Raw genomic sequence first — 17,157 nt, 5'->3', positions numbered from 1 at the left:
CTTGGGACTGGGTAGGGGGCCAAGTTTCATTGTGCTCCGTTGTGATTATTTTTGTTTATTTTTACCCGACTCTGGGTTGTAATTGAGGTCTGCGTAAACTTTTGGTGGCTTTGATTGCTACACTGCCCTTTTTTTCCTATTCTGGGAAGCAGTTTCGCTCACTTCATTTTCTCTTTGCCCCTTCATCCTCTTCTCTCTATCTCGCTGTCTTTTTTCTACTCTGATGTCCCCACACTCCACATCAATAGATTTCATTAGCTTCTGGGGGATCTTGCACGGTCGGGCGCATGCAGCGGGAAGCCACACATTGATGTGGAACGTGGGGAAGTGGTATATGTATATATATATGTATGTGTGTGTGTGTGAGAGTGGGGGTACCACGGCAGTCTTTTTTTCTAATCATCTTGTCGTTTCCTAATGATAGGTCTGGTACCACAGCTACTGGGTGTGGCGCCCGAGAAAGCCATAAAGCTCACAGTAAGTAACTGTGTTAGAGCCCGTGCAGACACATGCACTCAGATTCACTCAGGCAGAGATTCACGAGGGTCTTTAATCCCTTTAAATTATTGTATGAGTTTTAGATTGTTTTATGAAGCAAACAATTAGATAAATAGTTACAAACACAGCTACTTCCTTAACCTTCCTGTTTTTCTGCATTTGTAAACTGTCAGTCAGAGGAGCATTTACAGCATGCAGTGTAACATTTGTGGTACGCTAAGTGGCATACACCATCATTGAAGCATGTGTCAGTACATTTAGGTCCATAAGTATTTGGAGAGTGAGACACTTTCTGTACACGATCACGGTGGATTTCAAATCAAGCAAGATGTAAAAAGTACAGACATTCGGCTTTAATTCAAGGATTTTAACGAAATGTTGTTTAAACTGTTCAGGAATTGCAGTCATTTTTATACATACTCCTCATTTTCAGAAGTTGAAAAGTAACTGGAGAAGTTTCACTGTTTCAGATTTTATTTACAAATCAGTTGACTGACAAGGACTAGTTGAGGTCTGCTCCCTCAATATTTCATGACAAATTAAGTAGAGTTGATTAGGGATGGGTATCGTTTAGGTTTTATCCGATACCGGTGCCAAATCGGTACTTTTGAAACTGTGCCGGTGCTCAAACCGGTGCTTAAAGAATGGAGAACACAAAATTGGTCCACAAACCTCTCATGTTCAGCTGTTTTCTTTGTAAAAAGATAACAATGTTAGCCTTTTCTGCAGCTATGGGGCATATATGGTATCACTCTTGGCTGGAAGCAGTGCTTAAACAATGGAAAAAACACAAACTTTGTCCAAAAACCTCTCGTTTAACTGTTTTCCACTTTTTCTTTGGTCATTTTAGCCTTTTTGGCCAGGGTGAAGGGAGTATCTGCCATCAAACAAGAAGACAGCCGCATGTAGCTATGATGATGTTTGCTAGTTCACCTTACATGCATTAATGTAATAACGTGGTTAGCCTACTCAACGTAAATTACACACGAACAACATTAAGCTACTCACGCAGAGAAGAACGGCTGCTGCTGCCATCATCATCCGTCATCATTTCTGCTACACTGACAGGGCTAGGGACCAGGACTCTCCTCTTCGTGTTTCTGGGGGATGTTGCTAACTCTGGGTCCGATAACTGGCAACCCACCCGCAGTAGATGTGCTCGGTGTGAGGTCTCGCAGCAAGCTATCATACGGCGCATTTCTGGGCTTTTAAAAAAAACGCTATGCGTCGCCAGGTGTTTCATCGGATTTGAGGTGTTACCTCCTTTGACAGTATCACAGTATCAGCTTAAAGCACTTGTTGCAGGCTGCTGAGTTTGCATATTTTGCTGTGAAGTACAACCAGACTTTTGACCGCTTCGCCTTGGGCATTTTTAATCTGTAGGTCTGCTCTAAAAGAACGTACGTACCTGGACCCGCCTACTATCCTCGGAAACGTAAAATGATTGGCTAGAAGTGTATCACAGCTCAGGAAAAAAAAGCACCGAAATAAAGCACTGAAATTTGCGCTGCTTTTCGGTCTGGTTACTACCGTTTATGTCAGAACCGGTGCCATCATGGCACCGGACACCGGTACCCATCCCTAGAGTTGATTTCAAGTGTTGAACTTGTATTTGGTAGTAGTTCACTAAAACACCCAGTATGAGGTCCAAAGAGGGAGGGAGGCCATCATTATGTTAAAAAAGCTCATAGTCCAAAGCATAAGATATCGTCTATAAAACACGATGAAGGCAATGTTGTGGCATGGCCATTGGAGTCGGTCACTTGTGTTGACAGATGAAGTGACTGCTGATAGAAGCAGCAGGATGAATGGTGAAGTGTACAGGGCGGTACTCTCTGCTCAAGTTCAGCCAAACGCTGCAAAACTGATCAGTTAATCCAAAAAAATGGTTAATTTTTGGATTAACCCTATGAATTAAAGCTGAAAGTCAGGACTTTTATTACATGTTGACTGTTTGATTTATAAACCACTGTGGTCATGTATAGAGGCAACTTGACAAACTCATTGTCACCGTCTAAAAACATATGGCTACAACTGTGTCCGCTGATTATTGCTTATGTTCTAAACCATACATTTTGTGTCTCTAGGTGAATGATTTTGTGCGTGGAAAGACCAGACAGAAGGATGGTACAGTCCCGCTTGCCGCTGAGATTCTGGCTGGTGGATGTGTAAGTTTATAGACAGCTGTTACATTTGTTGTATTTCTATGTGAGAACGCCTTTGTTTGTTGGTTAAGTGAAGGTCAGATGCAACTGCTTGAACAGATTTTGGGTGTTTTATCAAGGAGCTGTTTGAGCTTTGGTAGCTCACCTGGGAATGTGCACACACCATGTGATACAGCCTTTGAACATATCAAAAACTATTAAAAGCTGCCATCTGATGCCTCAGCTGACCATTTTGCACATCCAATTAGCAATTTGCATATAGTTGCTTTAGTCTGCTTACAGCTGCTTTGCATCCCACATCGACCATAGCTCATTCTTTTATGATCTGACTAAATCGCTGCCACTGATGCCTGCTCTTTTCTGTACTGACTCTTTTTTTCGTTGCTGTTGCAGAAATAAAAACACACGAAAGAGCTTTTTACTCCCTTTTTACTGAAAAGACACAAAAGGCCGAGTCATTTTTAAGAAAATATTATGAGCATAATCAAATACAGTCAAATTACATATTTCGGTGTGCACCCTCTGCCTTTCCAGAGTGCACTGTGTTGGAGTGATGCTGCACAGCACTCAGGCAGTGTGTGCAGTATTGAGTCGGCATGCATGTCTTAACTATGCTGACAGTTGAGCAGACAGACATGGACTTGTTTTGGAGTCCAGGGGTTGCTATTTGTTGATGGAACCTGTACACTCGAAAGAGCAAACACACACACACTGTGCATGCTCAGAGAGGTGTGTGTGCATGAGGAGTACTACAAGCACACACACACACAAAGATTGACAGCTGCTGATACCTGAGTCCCCCCTTACTCAGTTTGTTACCTGCTCCCCCTCCAATCATGGGTTTTGATCACTGACCTGTCAAAGTCTAACCCCTGCCCCACCCTACTTACCCCCCAATGCATGTACACACACACACACACACACACTCTTTCTTACACACACACTCGGTCCTACAAGGCTGGCAGCTTTAGCCAGGCCAAATGAAAGAAGGTCTTTCATTGAACCCTCTTTTGATGTCGATCACTAAAGCAAAGTATTTCAGGATACACAAGTCATTATGGGTTTAGCTCCACTCAGGCACATTCAATTGACCTTATTAGTTCTGGGAATATGTTTAAGAAATGTTATGGCACACTACATTTGCTGTAACTTACATTCTGGATGGCGATTTTCTTTTGTGAGAGAGAGAAATGGAAAACATACAGCAAAGTAAATATACTTAGGACATGCTCTGTGGTGTCCTGGGTGTGAAGAATAGTGGTTGCCTTTAAAAAATAATAATAATAATAATAATAACTCGTATGAATTTAAAAGCAGAACCATAAAAGTCGCAGAGAGAGGGGAGGAGGATAAATGTAGAGGAGAGGAGTGTGGATGGATGGATTTTTCCTCTTTTCCTCCGTGAGCCGTCGTGACAGCTCCTTTCATCCTGGCTGAGGCCCCGGTGTTAGTGCTGGCACTGCACTCTGCCTGCCACTTTATCTACACACATGCACACTCACACACACAGACACTTACACACACATGTATGGCTATCTTTATGAGGACCAGTTGCCTTCCCTAGCCCCTTATGCTAACCTTAACAAATCAGTTCGTTACCCCAACTTTAACATAGCGCTGAACCTAATCTTAACCCTAAAAAACGAGTCCAAACCCTCAAACTTTTCTTTGAAGAGGGGTGAAAAAGTGTCCTCACTTTTCCGTTTTGCCCTCACACACACACACGCTCTCACACTCACACACAGACGTCAAACCTCCCTGAACCCTGTTTTAGCGAGGCTCCAGCCACAGCACATGAAATCTGTTTATATCATTTGGTAGCTGTGAAAGTGTTGGTTTGGACCACGATGTCGGCCTCAGATTCACAGTCTGTAAAGATGAAAAAAAGGAGAAGCGAGAAAGAAAAAGAGAAGATATGTTTGCTTTCTGCGAAGAAAACTTTTCATATGTCAGTATCTTTATCTTTATCTGCCCCAAAGTGTTGGTTTTTAGGTCCCTTTTCTTTCTCTTCTCACCTCTCACGCTCCTTCTCCTCCTCCTCCTCTTTTCTGTCCTTAAACCTGCGGCTCAGCACCATTAAGCTCCGGTGCGGGTTTGCCAGTTTCTAATGATTATTTGGTAAGAATGGCATGCTCCGTTTACCGAGCTGGGTGGATGCTTATCTGGCAGTAACTGGCCTGCGTTTCAGGACTTAAGTTACACGAAATACTTGCTGGGTCATTGCTGACCGGAGGAGCGGGGTTGTTTGTTCCCATTCATTGTGAATGTGTTACAGTTTGCGTTTGTGGTTTTTAATGAGTTTCTTATTCAGGCCTGACATGAGTTATGAAAACATTATCAGTGAATCTAACATGCGCACGCCACGGCAACAAATGAAGCTGTGATTATCATTTATAGACTGTGGTTACATTTTTTTCTTTTTTTTTCTTTTTGTGTTTTTGTGGGGGGGTTTTAGCTGGTGCTAATCTCCTGTGTAAGTGCGTGGTCGGCATACGTGTGTAGGGTTGATGGTGGGCGGGTCCTCAAACTTTTACTAAGCTCCTTTTCCAGCACACACACGGCCAAGGAGCTGCGATCCGTGCATAAGGTGCTGACGTCCCAGGTTTCCGAGGATCACCTTGCCTTGTAATTACCTGGGAATCATCAGAGGACTGCCGACGCTGTCACTCCATAATCACAACCCTCAACCTCTCTGCCTCAGTCTCGACCTTTCCTTCACTTCTCTTGTTTTGACTGCTCCTCTTCTCTCTCTCATTAGCACCTTTTGTTTATTTGTCTGACTCGCTATTTTCTGTGCATTTCACTCTTTTTTTCCTTCTCCGCATGCCCTCCAGAGTTATGCAGGACTCTGGGGTGGTTCAACAGCACCAAAAAAAACCCTCAACCACTCCTTTTTATCTCATGTTGTCAGATCTAATTGTCAGCTCATCTCTCTGAACAGTGTTGTTGTTTACCCATTTCAAATAAACAACATCTCTATCTCCTCCATCTCCAGTCTCATTTGAATCCAATTGAAGCAGCCAGCACTGCTAAGGGCCGGGGCCAATAGCCTCTTAATGCTTGCGCTATTAGCCAGCATGTAATCAACTAGGTTATTTCCATAAAACAAGTCATAAAGAGTTAGCTGTGAGATGCAGCAGCCCTCTTGCTATTCACAGCCCTCTCTCTCTCGCTCTCTTGGTCTGGAAGGGAAGCTGTAGCCCATTATTCTTTGTGTTGTTTAAAAAAAGCAGCTGCACACACACCTTCAATGAGACGATTATAATCTCTCTGTCTGTCCTCCCTCCCTCCCTCCTCTTAAGTAGTACGTGGTAATGCTTAAAGCCGGGGGACTCAAAGCAAAAAACGGTGCTCACGTTTGCAGATTGCAGCTTCCCGTAAGGCAAGAGGTGACGAGCACAATCCATCATTCATAACGATGCAAAACGAAGGAGGGGGAGAAAGGGAGAGAAACAACAACAAACAGACCAGGCCTATTTAAGACAGAAGTGGCGCCATGGCAACCGATTGCTATCTAATTGCGATGTGCCGCCCTTTTGCGTGTAGATTCGGTAACCACTGGCAACCGTTGGCAGAGGCGGACGATATTGGACAAGATGAGAGAGATCATTTTGAGAGCAGGTCAAAGAAAGAAACGGGGAGAATTGGTGAAAGGGGGTAAAAAGGAAAAGAAATAAAAATCTTGTCTCCATTTCCCAGTGTCTCGAAGCGTCCTGGAAAGGCCGCCATGCTCCCCCCACTGCACAGCTAACCATTTGTCTTGCCCCAACTCCTTCACAGCAGCTACCTCTTATACACTTAAAAGCACTGCTGACCACAAAAAGACACAGAAACCAGCCTGAACTTGCTGTGGTGGTGCCCCCCCCCCGCCCACCATCACAAGTACAGGTTTGGAGGATGATGTGAAAAGAGAGGTTAGGGAGAAAAAGAGAGGTCGGAGTCCCCGCAGGGTCTGGGTGATGAAGACAAACAGCTGACAGACTCGCGTGCATCAGCTGGATATTCCTGGTACTCTCCTCCTCTCTCCATGTTTGTTTTGAAGTCGGTTGCTGAGGCTGCAACATTGCTAAAATTACATCATAAGCCAGATAATTGTAGCAGTTTTGTCTCATAATGATTTTTATTTCAGCACGTTATGTTGAAATGAAATCGCTTAAGTGGATCTGGCGCAACACTTGAATTCTCACGTTAAAGCACAGACAAAGCCGTCATTGAAATTGGGTTTAATTTGCAGCGATTAAAGTGAGGGTTTCCCTTTTTCTGAAGTTCGCTTTGTTTGTGTTTTTTATGTGTTCCTCCAGGCTGGAGGATCCCAGGTGATCTTCACAAACCCTCTGGAGATAGTAAAGATCCGTCTGCAGGTGGCAGGAGAGATCACCACGGGGCCGAGGGTCAGCGCTCTGTCGGTCATCAGGGACCTGGGCTTCTTTGGGCTTTACAAGGTGGGAAAGACTTCTGTGATGAGAGGTGAAGGTGTAGTTAGTATATATTTTGTTTGATGGTCCTCATATGGAGCTTTTTAAAAATATATATACTTAAGATTAGGGTCATTAATTCAGGTCCACACTAAGGTGTAAATGATCAAAATATTCTTACATGGGTCTTTGTCTATGAAAAGTTTCCATGAGATTTCTGGTGTAAATTCTTTACTGCAGTAAGCTCTTCAAAGCCCTCAAGTGAATGTTGCTGAGGACCCATTTAAGGTCACGGTGTAGTTTGTGTGGACTGGACACACTGGAGCTGCCTACAGTATGTGTGTACAGTGATCTGTTAGCTCGGGAGGAGAATCTGAAAGTCCCGGTTTTATGTCAGTCTGTCGCACTCAAACTTGCCGGTGTGTAGACTAGAGAAATGATCTGTAAGTTCATTATAACACAAGACACGAGATCATTCCCAAGACAGAGAAGGGATGATATTCAGCTTTTTGTTTTTTTAATTTAAAACTCGTACGTCTTCAGATGCAGTTGAAAGAGACAGAAACTCGGGCTGATTTGTTTTTCTTTGCTCCTAGATTGTCTTTTCTCTTTTGATTGGCCTTGCAACTTCATAACAATCTATTGTTCCTTAATAATGTTGTGACTAAATCATATGTGATTTTTCTATTAACTGTTGTTCAATTATACGCATTACCTTACCCCACATCAGCTATCATTTAATTTGACAATTCATTGTGGTCTGTTTGAGAACCACAAACGGCACAATTTATGCTAAAAGCTGTATTTAACCTTAATTGCCATAATTGGTATTTTTCAGTGGCGCAAGGCTAAAAATTATAGTGTACTATTTGAGCATATAACTTGTTGCTAATTTAGCAATCTTTGTTGTATTACAAAGAGTATGTCCTGTTTTTTCAATAATTACTATTCCTGTAAATATTTGGACTTCTAACCCTGGTCTGTTTGAAGCAGTGAGATGTTAGCAGAAAGAGCTGGGGGGAGCCAGTGAATGAGCTGTGGCTAACGCTAACATTAGCAGCTTAACTGGCTTGACAGGGACATTAGTCCCGGGGGTGAAACAGAGCATGTCTAATTGAGTTACATAAATAAGTCCTAATGGAGCTTGGTGGGAGAGATTCTACCTCAACTGTAAACGCAATCAACTGTGAAAATGTCAATCTAATACCTGTGGTTACATTAATTAGTCATGTTTTACTTAAATAAGATGACACTTTTTTTTGTTTTGGTGTGTGGCAGCATGTCTGTCCTTAAATTCCAGGTAGTAAACTATTTTTCAGATATGTCTGCTGATTATTTATTGCACTAGACTATTACTTTAATATTCCTTTTATTTATTTAGTGATTGGTCCATGCGTCTGCTGCTGTGGCAACTTGCAAACAAACCTTTGGGTTCTGTTAACGAGGCTGTAAAAGACCGTGGAGCCTCCTCACGTCTCTGTCTACCTGTCACCGTGTTTGGGTGGTAATTTATGACCGTGAGGTGTGTGTCCACACATAGCTGCTGTCTCCATTCACCTGTTTGTGAAAATGCCGCCAAACGCTGTGTTAGCAGTGCCAGTGCATGTATGTGTTCATGCTCGTGCACATACTTAATTGCATTCGTCTCCCGGTGCACAGAGAGGAGACAAAGTGCATTGAGAAAGCAGTAGCAGTGTTGGCGGCGATGGTGGTGGTGGAGGAGAGGTGGGGAGGAGACGCGCTCCAGCCTGCAAGCCCCAGACGGGCTGGCTCCGGAGGGGCTGCACCCAGGCACAGAGCTGCCTTTGTCAGGGTAATTATCCTGATGCTCACCCTCAGCTGGTGGAGCTACCAGTTGGTATGGTTACTAACGCTCTAGCGCCACCATTCATCCGTGGGAGAAGCTGTCACTGTAGGGATATCGAACCAGATAATGTTTCATGTATGTGAAGTTACTGTATATCATGTTACCTGCAAGTAACGTAAGAGCTTTGGATTTCGTGTTAGAATCTGACCGATATCAGATTTTTAGGACTGATATTTGGAGATTTCAAAATCCTGTTTCCCTGAAATTTGTTAGGTGTAGTCAGCACTAAAATATTATGACACTTGAATTTAAAAATAAAGTTCCTTTATGGTTACAACAAGTTTGTGTGCGCATGTGTGTTGTCAACAGGAAAGTTGTAGAGTGCCCCCTGATGGAGAAACTATGCAGCATCGTTAAATTGTTGGATGGTGTTATTTCCTCGTCTTTTTTAAAAAAAATTCTATTTATCACTTGTTGTAAATACCTTTATCGATAATACTGATGATATCAACCGATAATCTGTTGATCCATATACTGGTCGGGCTCTATTTTTGTATTAAAATAATAATTTAATTTTCACCTCTGTATTAAAGGACTACTGTAAAGCGGCTCATTGTCTCTGGTCCACCAGTGCATTACCCAACTGAACACCTTAAACCTGCTTTTCAAACTTCTCATCCCCAGTCCCTGTGACGCTGCTTGTCTGTCCTGCCTCGATAGGATCTCGAGGCTTTCAGCAGCCACATGGGCCTCGGCCAGGAGGGACAGGCAAACAAGCAGTGCCAGAGGAGAAAAAGAGGGAAAGAGATAGCCCAGGTATCTGCCAATCCTCTGTATGTATGTGTGTATGTGTCAGGGAGGAACCAAAGGATTATCCCATGGGAGTTAAATGAAGCCTGTCCAAAACAGGGAGACTCTGGCGAGGTCTTTAAACGCCTTCTGTTGACTGTAGCTGCTGTGTCAAAAAGCTGGCAGTGAGCCAGCAGGTTTAAAGTACAGCAGGAAACTCTATAGGCTTGATGATATAGTGCTGTTTACAGTCGCAGACAAGGATCCATCTTCGCCAGCCAGTCTGCCTTCCTCTGCTTTGGTTTTTTTTTTCTTTTTCATAGCTTTGCGTTTGGAGCCGCCCCCTCACCTGCCGCTGAGAGCACTGATCGTTTGCATATGGAGAGACATGATTTTTCTGCCATGTTTTCGGCCCACATTTCATTCTGCCTCATGAGTTGCAGGGGTCTTTTGGAAGTAGCTTAAACGGTGGTAACATCAGTTGATGCTTGGATATGTGATTCAGGAACAGATTGTTTAATTTTGTGGCTTGAAATTGCAATTTATTTTCAGAGAACTCAGCCAGAAATCAAGGTTTAAATCCCCTGAGCTTCATTAATCTTTCTTTGCTCCCCTTTGTGTTTATTCTTGTCTTTGTTTTCTCCTTCTGGGAGCTCAACTTTTAACCCGGTGTTTTGACCCAAAGTATCTCGCTAACTTTCTTTTTAGGGTTCCAAGGCTTGTTTTCTGCGGGACATCCCCTTCTCGGCTATCTACTTCCCTTGCTACGCCCACACCAAGGCTTACCTCACTGAGGAGGATGGAAGAATAGGGCCAGCCAGGATGCTGTTTGCCGGAGCTCTGGCAGGTAAAGTACGTCCATCCCCTGGAGCCTTTACACTTCAAAATAAAAGGAAGGACAAACTAGTATAAAATTTAGAGGTAAAAAGTAGTTTGTATATAAGATCAGAGGCTAGAGTGCTTGAATTAAAATAGAAAGCATTGATTTTATATGTGCTTTTGCTGTATGTGCATTTTAATATATTTTAATCACTGTCTACCACTGTCAAATGAAGAGTGTCTAATGTCTGACCCCTGCACATGTGGTGTACCTCCAAACAGATCTGCATCTATATGTATATGTATTGCATAGTAAGCACTTACTGGCACACATTTTATGCATGCACACATGTAAAAATGGTCAAGATGACCTGCTGAAGTTCAGATTGAGCATTAGTGTTTCAGAAACTGTTGATCTGCAGGGATTTTCTCACACAGCCCTCTCTTTTACAGAGAATGGTCTGAAAAAGAGTAAATATCCAGTGAGCGTCAGTTTTCTGGGTGAAAATATCTTGTTGATGTCAGAGGTCAAAGGAGGAGGGACAGACAGTTTTCAGCTGATAGGAATGTGACGACAACTCAAAGTATGCAGATAAATAACCACACTGTGTGCCACTCCTATCAGAGGACAATATACAATGTGATTACATATTACACACATACACACGTGTATGCTATATGATTCAAAAAAGGTTGCCTGGTTTGATGAGCTTTGATTTCTGTTATGACATTCAGACTGTAGGGTCAGAATTTGGCATAAGCAGCATGAAAGCATGGATCTATGCAGCTTTCTAACAGTCCGTGCTGCTGGTGTTGATTTAATAGTGTGGGGAATATTTTTGGCACATCTTAGTCGCCTTAGTGGCAGTTCAGCGTTGTTTAAACACCACAGCCTACCTGAGCGATCCTATCACTTTACAACTACAGTGTACATACATATTCTCAGGCTGCTTCCAGCAGGATAACACACCATGTCACAAAGCTCAGATCATCTCAAACTGGTTTATTGAACATTGCAGTGAGTTCACTGTACTCAAATGACCTCCACAGCCACCAGATCTCGAGCCACCAGGGCACCTTTGGGATGTGGTGAAACTATTTCCAGCACCTTGTTGACTCTAAGCCGTAGAGTCATCTACTTAACGTAAGGTCAGTGGTTTGACCCCTGGGTCCTCCAGGAGGTGAAAGTACACTGAGGCAGATTACTGTGCGTGTTGAGGTATCCACGGGCAAGATGGCAGCCATCATTGTGTGCATCAGAGTGTGAGGGTGTGCAGCTAAAGTGCTGTGTGTGTGGGAATCTAGAAAATGGCTATGTAAGTGTACCTAATAAATTGGCTGGTGAGTGTATATATTTATATTGTATAAATATGTACTGCAGTTTCTGTAAAGTTGTAAAACAGCACTGTTGGATCGCCCCTTGTTACACCACCATTATAACCGGCCATGTTACAGTACAGCATACATTTTTATTACCTGCCATTACCCATTACTGTTTGGATCTCAGATGGTATGTTTTATGCAAGTTCTCTGCAGGTCATTTGTTTAGTCTACACAGTCCCATGTTGCATTTTAATAGCTTAGCCTTTTAGTGTTTGCCCCTGGCTTGAAAACCAGTGCTTTGGCTTATAAAGTGACTGACCATTCCAAGCGAGCCCGAAAGGCTAAAAGCTTTGCCCCCGATGCGACATGCACAGCCCTGACATTTATGAAATAAAATCTTTGGCCGTTTCGAACAAAGTGCGAGAGCAGGTTTCGCTCTGCTCTTGCTTCAGAGGTCCGCGAGCCCGCAGTAACAGTAGCAGAGCTCGGAGTTTGGGAGCCAGGCAGCCTTTGACCGCAGGCTCCATGGCGGTAGCTGCTAATTAGAGCTCAGTGATTGGGGACTGGGGTTTCTGGAGCTGTGCTGTAGGGAAGCGCCTCGGTTGCCAGCCAACCGGGCCGGGATGAAGGCTTTCCAGTCGTCATATACTGTACACGCATGCACATGCACAAAGATGGTCGCGCGTACTGCTCTGTTAAAGAAGCAGGGTGAACAGTCCCGTCCTGCCTGTAGGAGAACTGGAACAGCAAAACAATCAGTTATGATTTAAGAGCTTTATCCATTGCATAAAAAGATGATTTAACCAAAGAAAGGCTTAAATATTTGATTTATCCTTAATAACAGCCCTGCCAAGTTCAAAAGCTTTACAGCATTGGCATGAACGGCTGACTATTTATTTTGAATCCTCAGATGTGTCAGCAGCACTCTCTTTTTGATGCAAGGCAACATGGAAAAAAATCATAAATCCTGCCTCGCTTCCAACTTTTACTTTCTCACCGCAAGACTGGCAGCCACGGCTCACAGACTGAAACGAGCCTCATGACTTCTTTATTTTTTTCATTGCTTTGACGCATTTATCATCCTTCTTTCACATATATTTATCAGCGGTTGCAGCATTCTGGCAATTAGTGTTTTACAGTCAGCACAGGAAATTGAATTACACGCTCAGTTTGTACAGCATTATTTAGCTAGGCATTACTCTGGTCTGTGAAGAATGTAGCGTGGACATCTCCAGCTCGCGTTAGCTCCGAATGGGATAAATATTGGAGGGAGGGGATTTTTGGCCGAGCTGTGGGGGTGTAAGAAATATCCACTCGCTTGTTTTGTCACTGTGAAATATGGCGGGAATATTAATTGTTTCCCGGCAGAAAATTGAATGTTTTACTTGAACCTTGCTTTGGACACCAGGTCGGCAACCGCTCACAGTCAGCGCTGTCTCAAAAGCCACTTTGGTGCATCAACATCGATAAGACAGCCTGCTCTCAGTTTGCACTTGATTGGAGTCAAGTTGGCAGGTTGTCTCTCTGTGATAATACGGCAATTAACTGTGACAAATGTAGCAAAATTAGCAAATCTGTTGCTGTCTGCTTACATATAAAGGCACACCGACTAATTACATTCAGACTCCACCCAGAACCTCAGAGAATTAAAACAGAAATTTACAAATTTGTTTGCAACCAGTTGGCTTGAGCCCCCTACTGCAAAGAGACACAGTGCAGATGATTTGCACTTATCAACCCAGACTGACTCAGATTGATTGCAGCGTGTTGTTGGCAATCTGGCAGCAGTTATTTGCAAACATTTGCCCATCTACCTGAGAGTGACTGCAGTCAGTCTGAGTCAGGCTGCGATGGTTTGGAGACAGGTTGCCTCCCACCTGTCTTCTCTTGCAGTCAGCTGGTTGCTACAACTAATTTCTTTTTCTAACCAAGGTTTATTTTTACTCTAGTCTGACTGAGCCATTAAGACTAAGTAAAAAAGGTGAAGATCATTTCAAATATTTGGAAAATACGCAGATTCTTCCAGAGGAAGGAAGTGAAGAGAAAGTGTGAGGCGTCATTGTCTCAAAACAAAGACAGAGAAAACAGTCAGGCACACAGTATGCGACTAAGGCCTAAAGTTGCTTTTAGTTGGTGAAAATTATTCATGTTTTTATGTCAGGAGATTCTTTTAGCTCCCACAGTTGTTAGATATGTTAGCAAGTTACTGTAGATACTGTAGCTAAAGCGCTTGCAAATATAATGATTTTTCTCGTGACTTTTAAAGCTTGGAAACATTCCCGTTTTACATAAGTGGCACACAGCCACAGGTCTTGAGGTTAGAGAAGTCCACTGCAGTTTTCTCGTTTTCCTGCTTCACGTCCTTTATCCTGTTGCTCATGTGTGCAGCTACGCAAAAACACTTCTTTGCGTTTGTTGTTGTTTTGCAGCCCATGAGCTCTGTCTGTCTCTAATGCTTGCAGATTTCTTTTTTAAGTGAGATGGCACAGAAGGGACCAAGAACCAGATCACAGCTAGTGGGATATTTGGTTTGGGAGCAGGGTGTTCTTCTAATTCCAGAAGTAATGCTTTAGCAGACATGGTTGCAAAGTAAAGCACAAGATTCAGCTGCTCTCAAAATCCAGTCTAGTTATGACTGTAAAAGTGAAGAGCAGTGTCTCACTGATCCTTTCGGGGTCAGGTTTCAGGATTTAGTGAATGTGAATATAAAACCAGTCATGTTTTTCAAAGCTTAAACAGTTAAACTTTGCAGACTTTATATTATATAACATTATATAGTTGATTTGCAATGATTTTTTTGTTTGTTTTTGTTTTCTTTCCATAAAACATGGCAGTATGGTTTCTTGAACATCCCTAGTAGCAGGTAATAAAATTTCAGGGAGGGCTGGGGCCCCCTGTAGCTACACCTCTGCTGTTTCTATGCAATTTTCATGTCGATCCCATACTGTGTGGGGGATTTGGTTTGATTACATTTTGTAGAGATAAAGATGCTGTCATCATGGTTTATCTTTTTTAAAATTTTGGATAAAGTTCTGTTTCAGCATCTGTATATCAAGACTCTTTTTATTCTGTCAAATGATTTTAAAAGTTTAAAGTTTACCTTTATCTGAATTAAAAGTCTCAGGATAGTCAGTTTTATGTGTGTGTAGATATGTGTATATATATATATATATATATATATATATATTCAGACGTCTTGCCTGCTCCCCTCCTCTCCTCTCCGCTCCTCTCCTCAGTTCAGTGCAGGTGGTCAGTCTCCACTGGGTGCCAGTCGGCTACCTAATGCCGAGTTGATCAGGCTTGCTGAATAGCTCGTTTTGCCGTTACAAAAACCAAGAAGTCAGAGTAAATCGTCAAGAGGGCAGTTGATGGTAATGACCGAGCCATCAATGATTGGGCCCATTCATGAGTGAAGTGGCTGGAGTGGGGGCCTTGCAGTCACTCCCTTCAGTCAGCCAGTCACTTTGAGCGGCACACGGGGCACAGTGTGCATTTCTCTCATTACCGTCCATTGTCTGGCCTCTTTCAAACGGCTGTAGGAAAAGTGGGAGAGAGAGGAAAGGAAGAAAAAAGGTAGAGATTAAATAATGGCCTGGATTGGTTGATGGTGAAGTTATAGGAGCTGGCCCCTACTTGTGTATAGTGTATGTATGCTGCAGACATACTGCAAGATGGTAAAGATCCAAGATGACGTGTTTCAGAAAGGGGAACAAAGACGGCTAAAAATCCACTCGATGAGATGCGGTTTCAAAGATATGCAAGATTTCAATAAATCGCTGATGGCTGCTTTCTGCACATCATCTCATTTGTTTGGGCCTGATTTTGGATTTTGTGCGCTCTGTTTAGAATCAAACACGTTCCGACCTTTTAGAAAGCTCTCGAGTTCTTTCTGCAGGCATGCCGGCCGCCTCTCTGGTGACCCCGGCAGACGTGATCAAGACACGGTTACAGGTGGCGGCGCGTGCTGGCCAGACCACCTACAGCGGCCTGATGGACTGCTTCTGGAAGATTCTCAGAGAAGAGGGGCCCCGCGCTTTCTGGAAAGGAGCTGGAGGTACGCTCATGGAGTCAAACACAATTACAACACAATTCTTGTAATAGATTTACATTGATTTGATCATAAGACATAAAGCATAAACAGACACTTTCACTCTCCTTGCGTCTCAGAGATGATTTTGGCCAAACCAACTGACCAATCTGGTTCTGCGTTTGTGTAAATTGCGTCTTTATTAATTAAAATAAACACATTTCTCCACTGCAGCTCGAGTGTTTCGTTCTTCGCCTCAGTTTGGGGTGACACTGGTGACCTATGAACTCCTGCAGCGCTGGTTTTATATCGACTTTGGAGGACCGTAAGTATCTTCAACCGCACAGAAACAATAACAAGCCTTTTTCTTCCTGAATGCAAGCACACAGTGATGTCACACAGTCCCTCTGACAGTTTCCTCAAATACACAAGTTTTGTTAGCACCCATTTGACCTCAGCGTGTCGTTTCCCCACTCCTGGGACTCAAAGAGCCTCATCCTCCTCTCATGAAGGTCACTGTCAAGAATAATTCACTCCTTCACTCTAAACCCCGTTGGGGAACTTGGGTTGCCTCCTTTTAATGGACAGCACGCATCGGTCGGACGGCTCATTCGTTTTCCATGTAGCGCCCTCTCTCCCCGCTCGCTCACAGCGACACAAAATCAGCTGCAGATCCAGTGAAAGCTCGCTGCGGTTTGGACCCGAGCAGATCCTTTTCTTGCTGTCTGTGTTGGCAGCGATTCACAGAGCGCGGCGTGAAATCTTTGAGGGATTTGATTTAGTTCTGCTCTCAGGGAGAACCGTTGAGCCGTTCCGCTTTTGATTTTCTATTAAGATTGTTTATTTCTGTGGCGAACAGCATTTCGAATGATAATATTAATTTAAGATTTAATAATGATGATAATAAAACCCCTGTGCGTTAACAGTTTGCAGTGTTTATGTTGTTGAACAGTTCCCTCCGTTCTCCTCGTCTCTACCTCTTTTTTTGCTCCTCTCTCTCTCATCATGTCCCTCACTTTCTCCTCCATCTCTCTCTCTCCACACACCACAGAAAGCCGGCTGGCTCCGAGCCCACCCCCAAGTCTCGGATCAGCCTGCCGGCGCCCAACCCCGACCACATCGGAGGCTTCAGGTTGGCCGTGGCCACATTCGCTGGCATCGAGAGCAAGTTTGGACTCCATCTCCCACGCTACACGGTGCCGACGGCAGCGGCCCCTTCCAACGTGAGCACCCCCTGAACCTCCACGGGTGTGTGTTTGAGGGGGGGAGCTGAAGTGTTTTTCATACGTAAAGCACCGAGAAACTATCAGGTCC

The 17,157-nt window shown here is 43.6% G+C and overlaps 1 protein-coding gene across 2 annotated transcripts in view; it reads left to right on the top strand.

The window, feature by feature from the left end:
- Window positions 1–17,081, top strand: part of slc25a13 (solute carrier family 25 member 13) — a 53,835-nt gene extending 36,754 nt beyond the window's left edge. Inside the window, exons 12-19 of one of the 2 annotated variants that reach the window (XM_085345918.1) lie at window positions 425–477; window positions 2,586–2,666; window positions 6,965–7,105; window positions 9,606–9,701; window positions 10,383–10,521; window positions 15,712–15,870; window positions 16,078–16,168; window positions 16,895–17,081. In XM_085345918.1, the coding sequence (XP_085202044.1) occupies window positions 425–477; window positions 2,586–2,666; window positions 6,965–7,105; window positions 9,606–9,701; window positions 10,383–10,521; window positions 15,712–15,870; window positions 16,078–16,168; window positions 16,895–17,081 (947 nt within the window). The remainder of the gene's footprint in view (window positions 1–424; window positions 478–2,585; window positions 2,667–6,964; window positions 7,106–9,605; window positions 9,702–10,382; window positions 10,522–15,711; window positions 15,871–16,077; window positions 16,169–16,894) is intronic. The other variant, XM_085345920.1, reaches the window with a different exon arrangement.
- The last annotated feature ends 76 nt before the right edge of the window (window positions 17,082–17,157 follow it).

This window comes from Diplotaxodon limnothrissa, linkage group LG22, assembly GCF_057381915.1.
Source record: "Diplotaxodon limnothrissa isolate DT_005_m linkage group LG22, D_limnothrissa_male_GT1.1, whole genome shotgun sequence".
Lineage (NCBI taxonomy): Eukaryota > Metazoa > Chordata > Actinopteri > Cichliformes > Cichlidae > Diplotaxodon > Diplotaxodon limnothrissa.
This window is presented reverse-complemented; position numbering and strand designations above follow the sequence as displayed.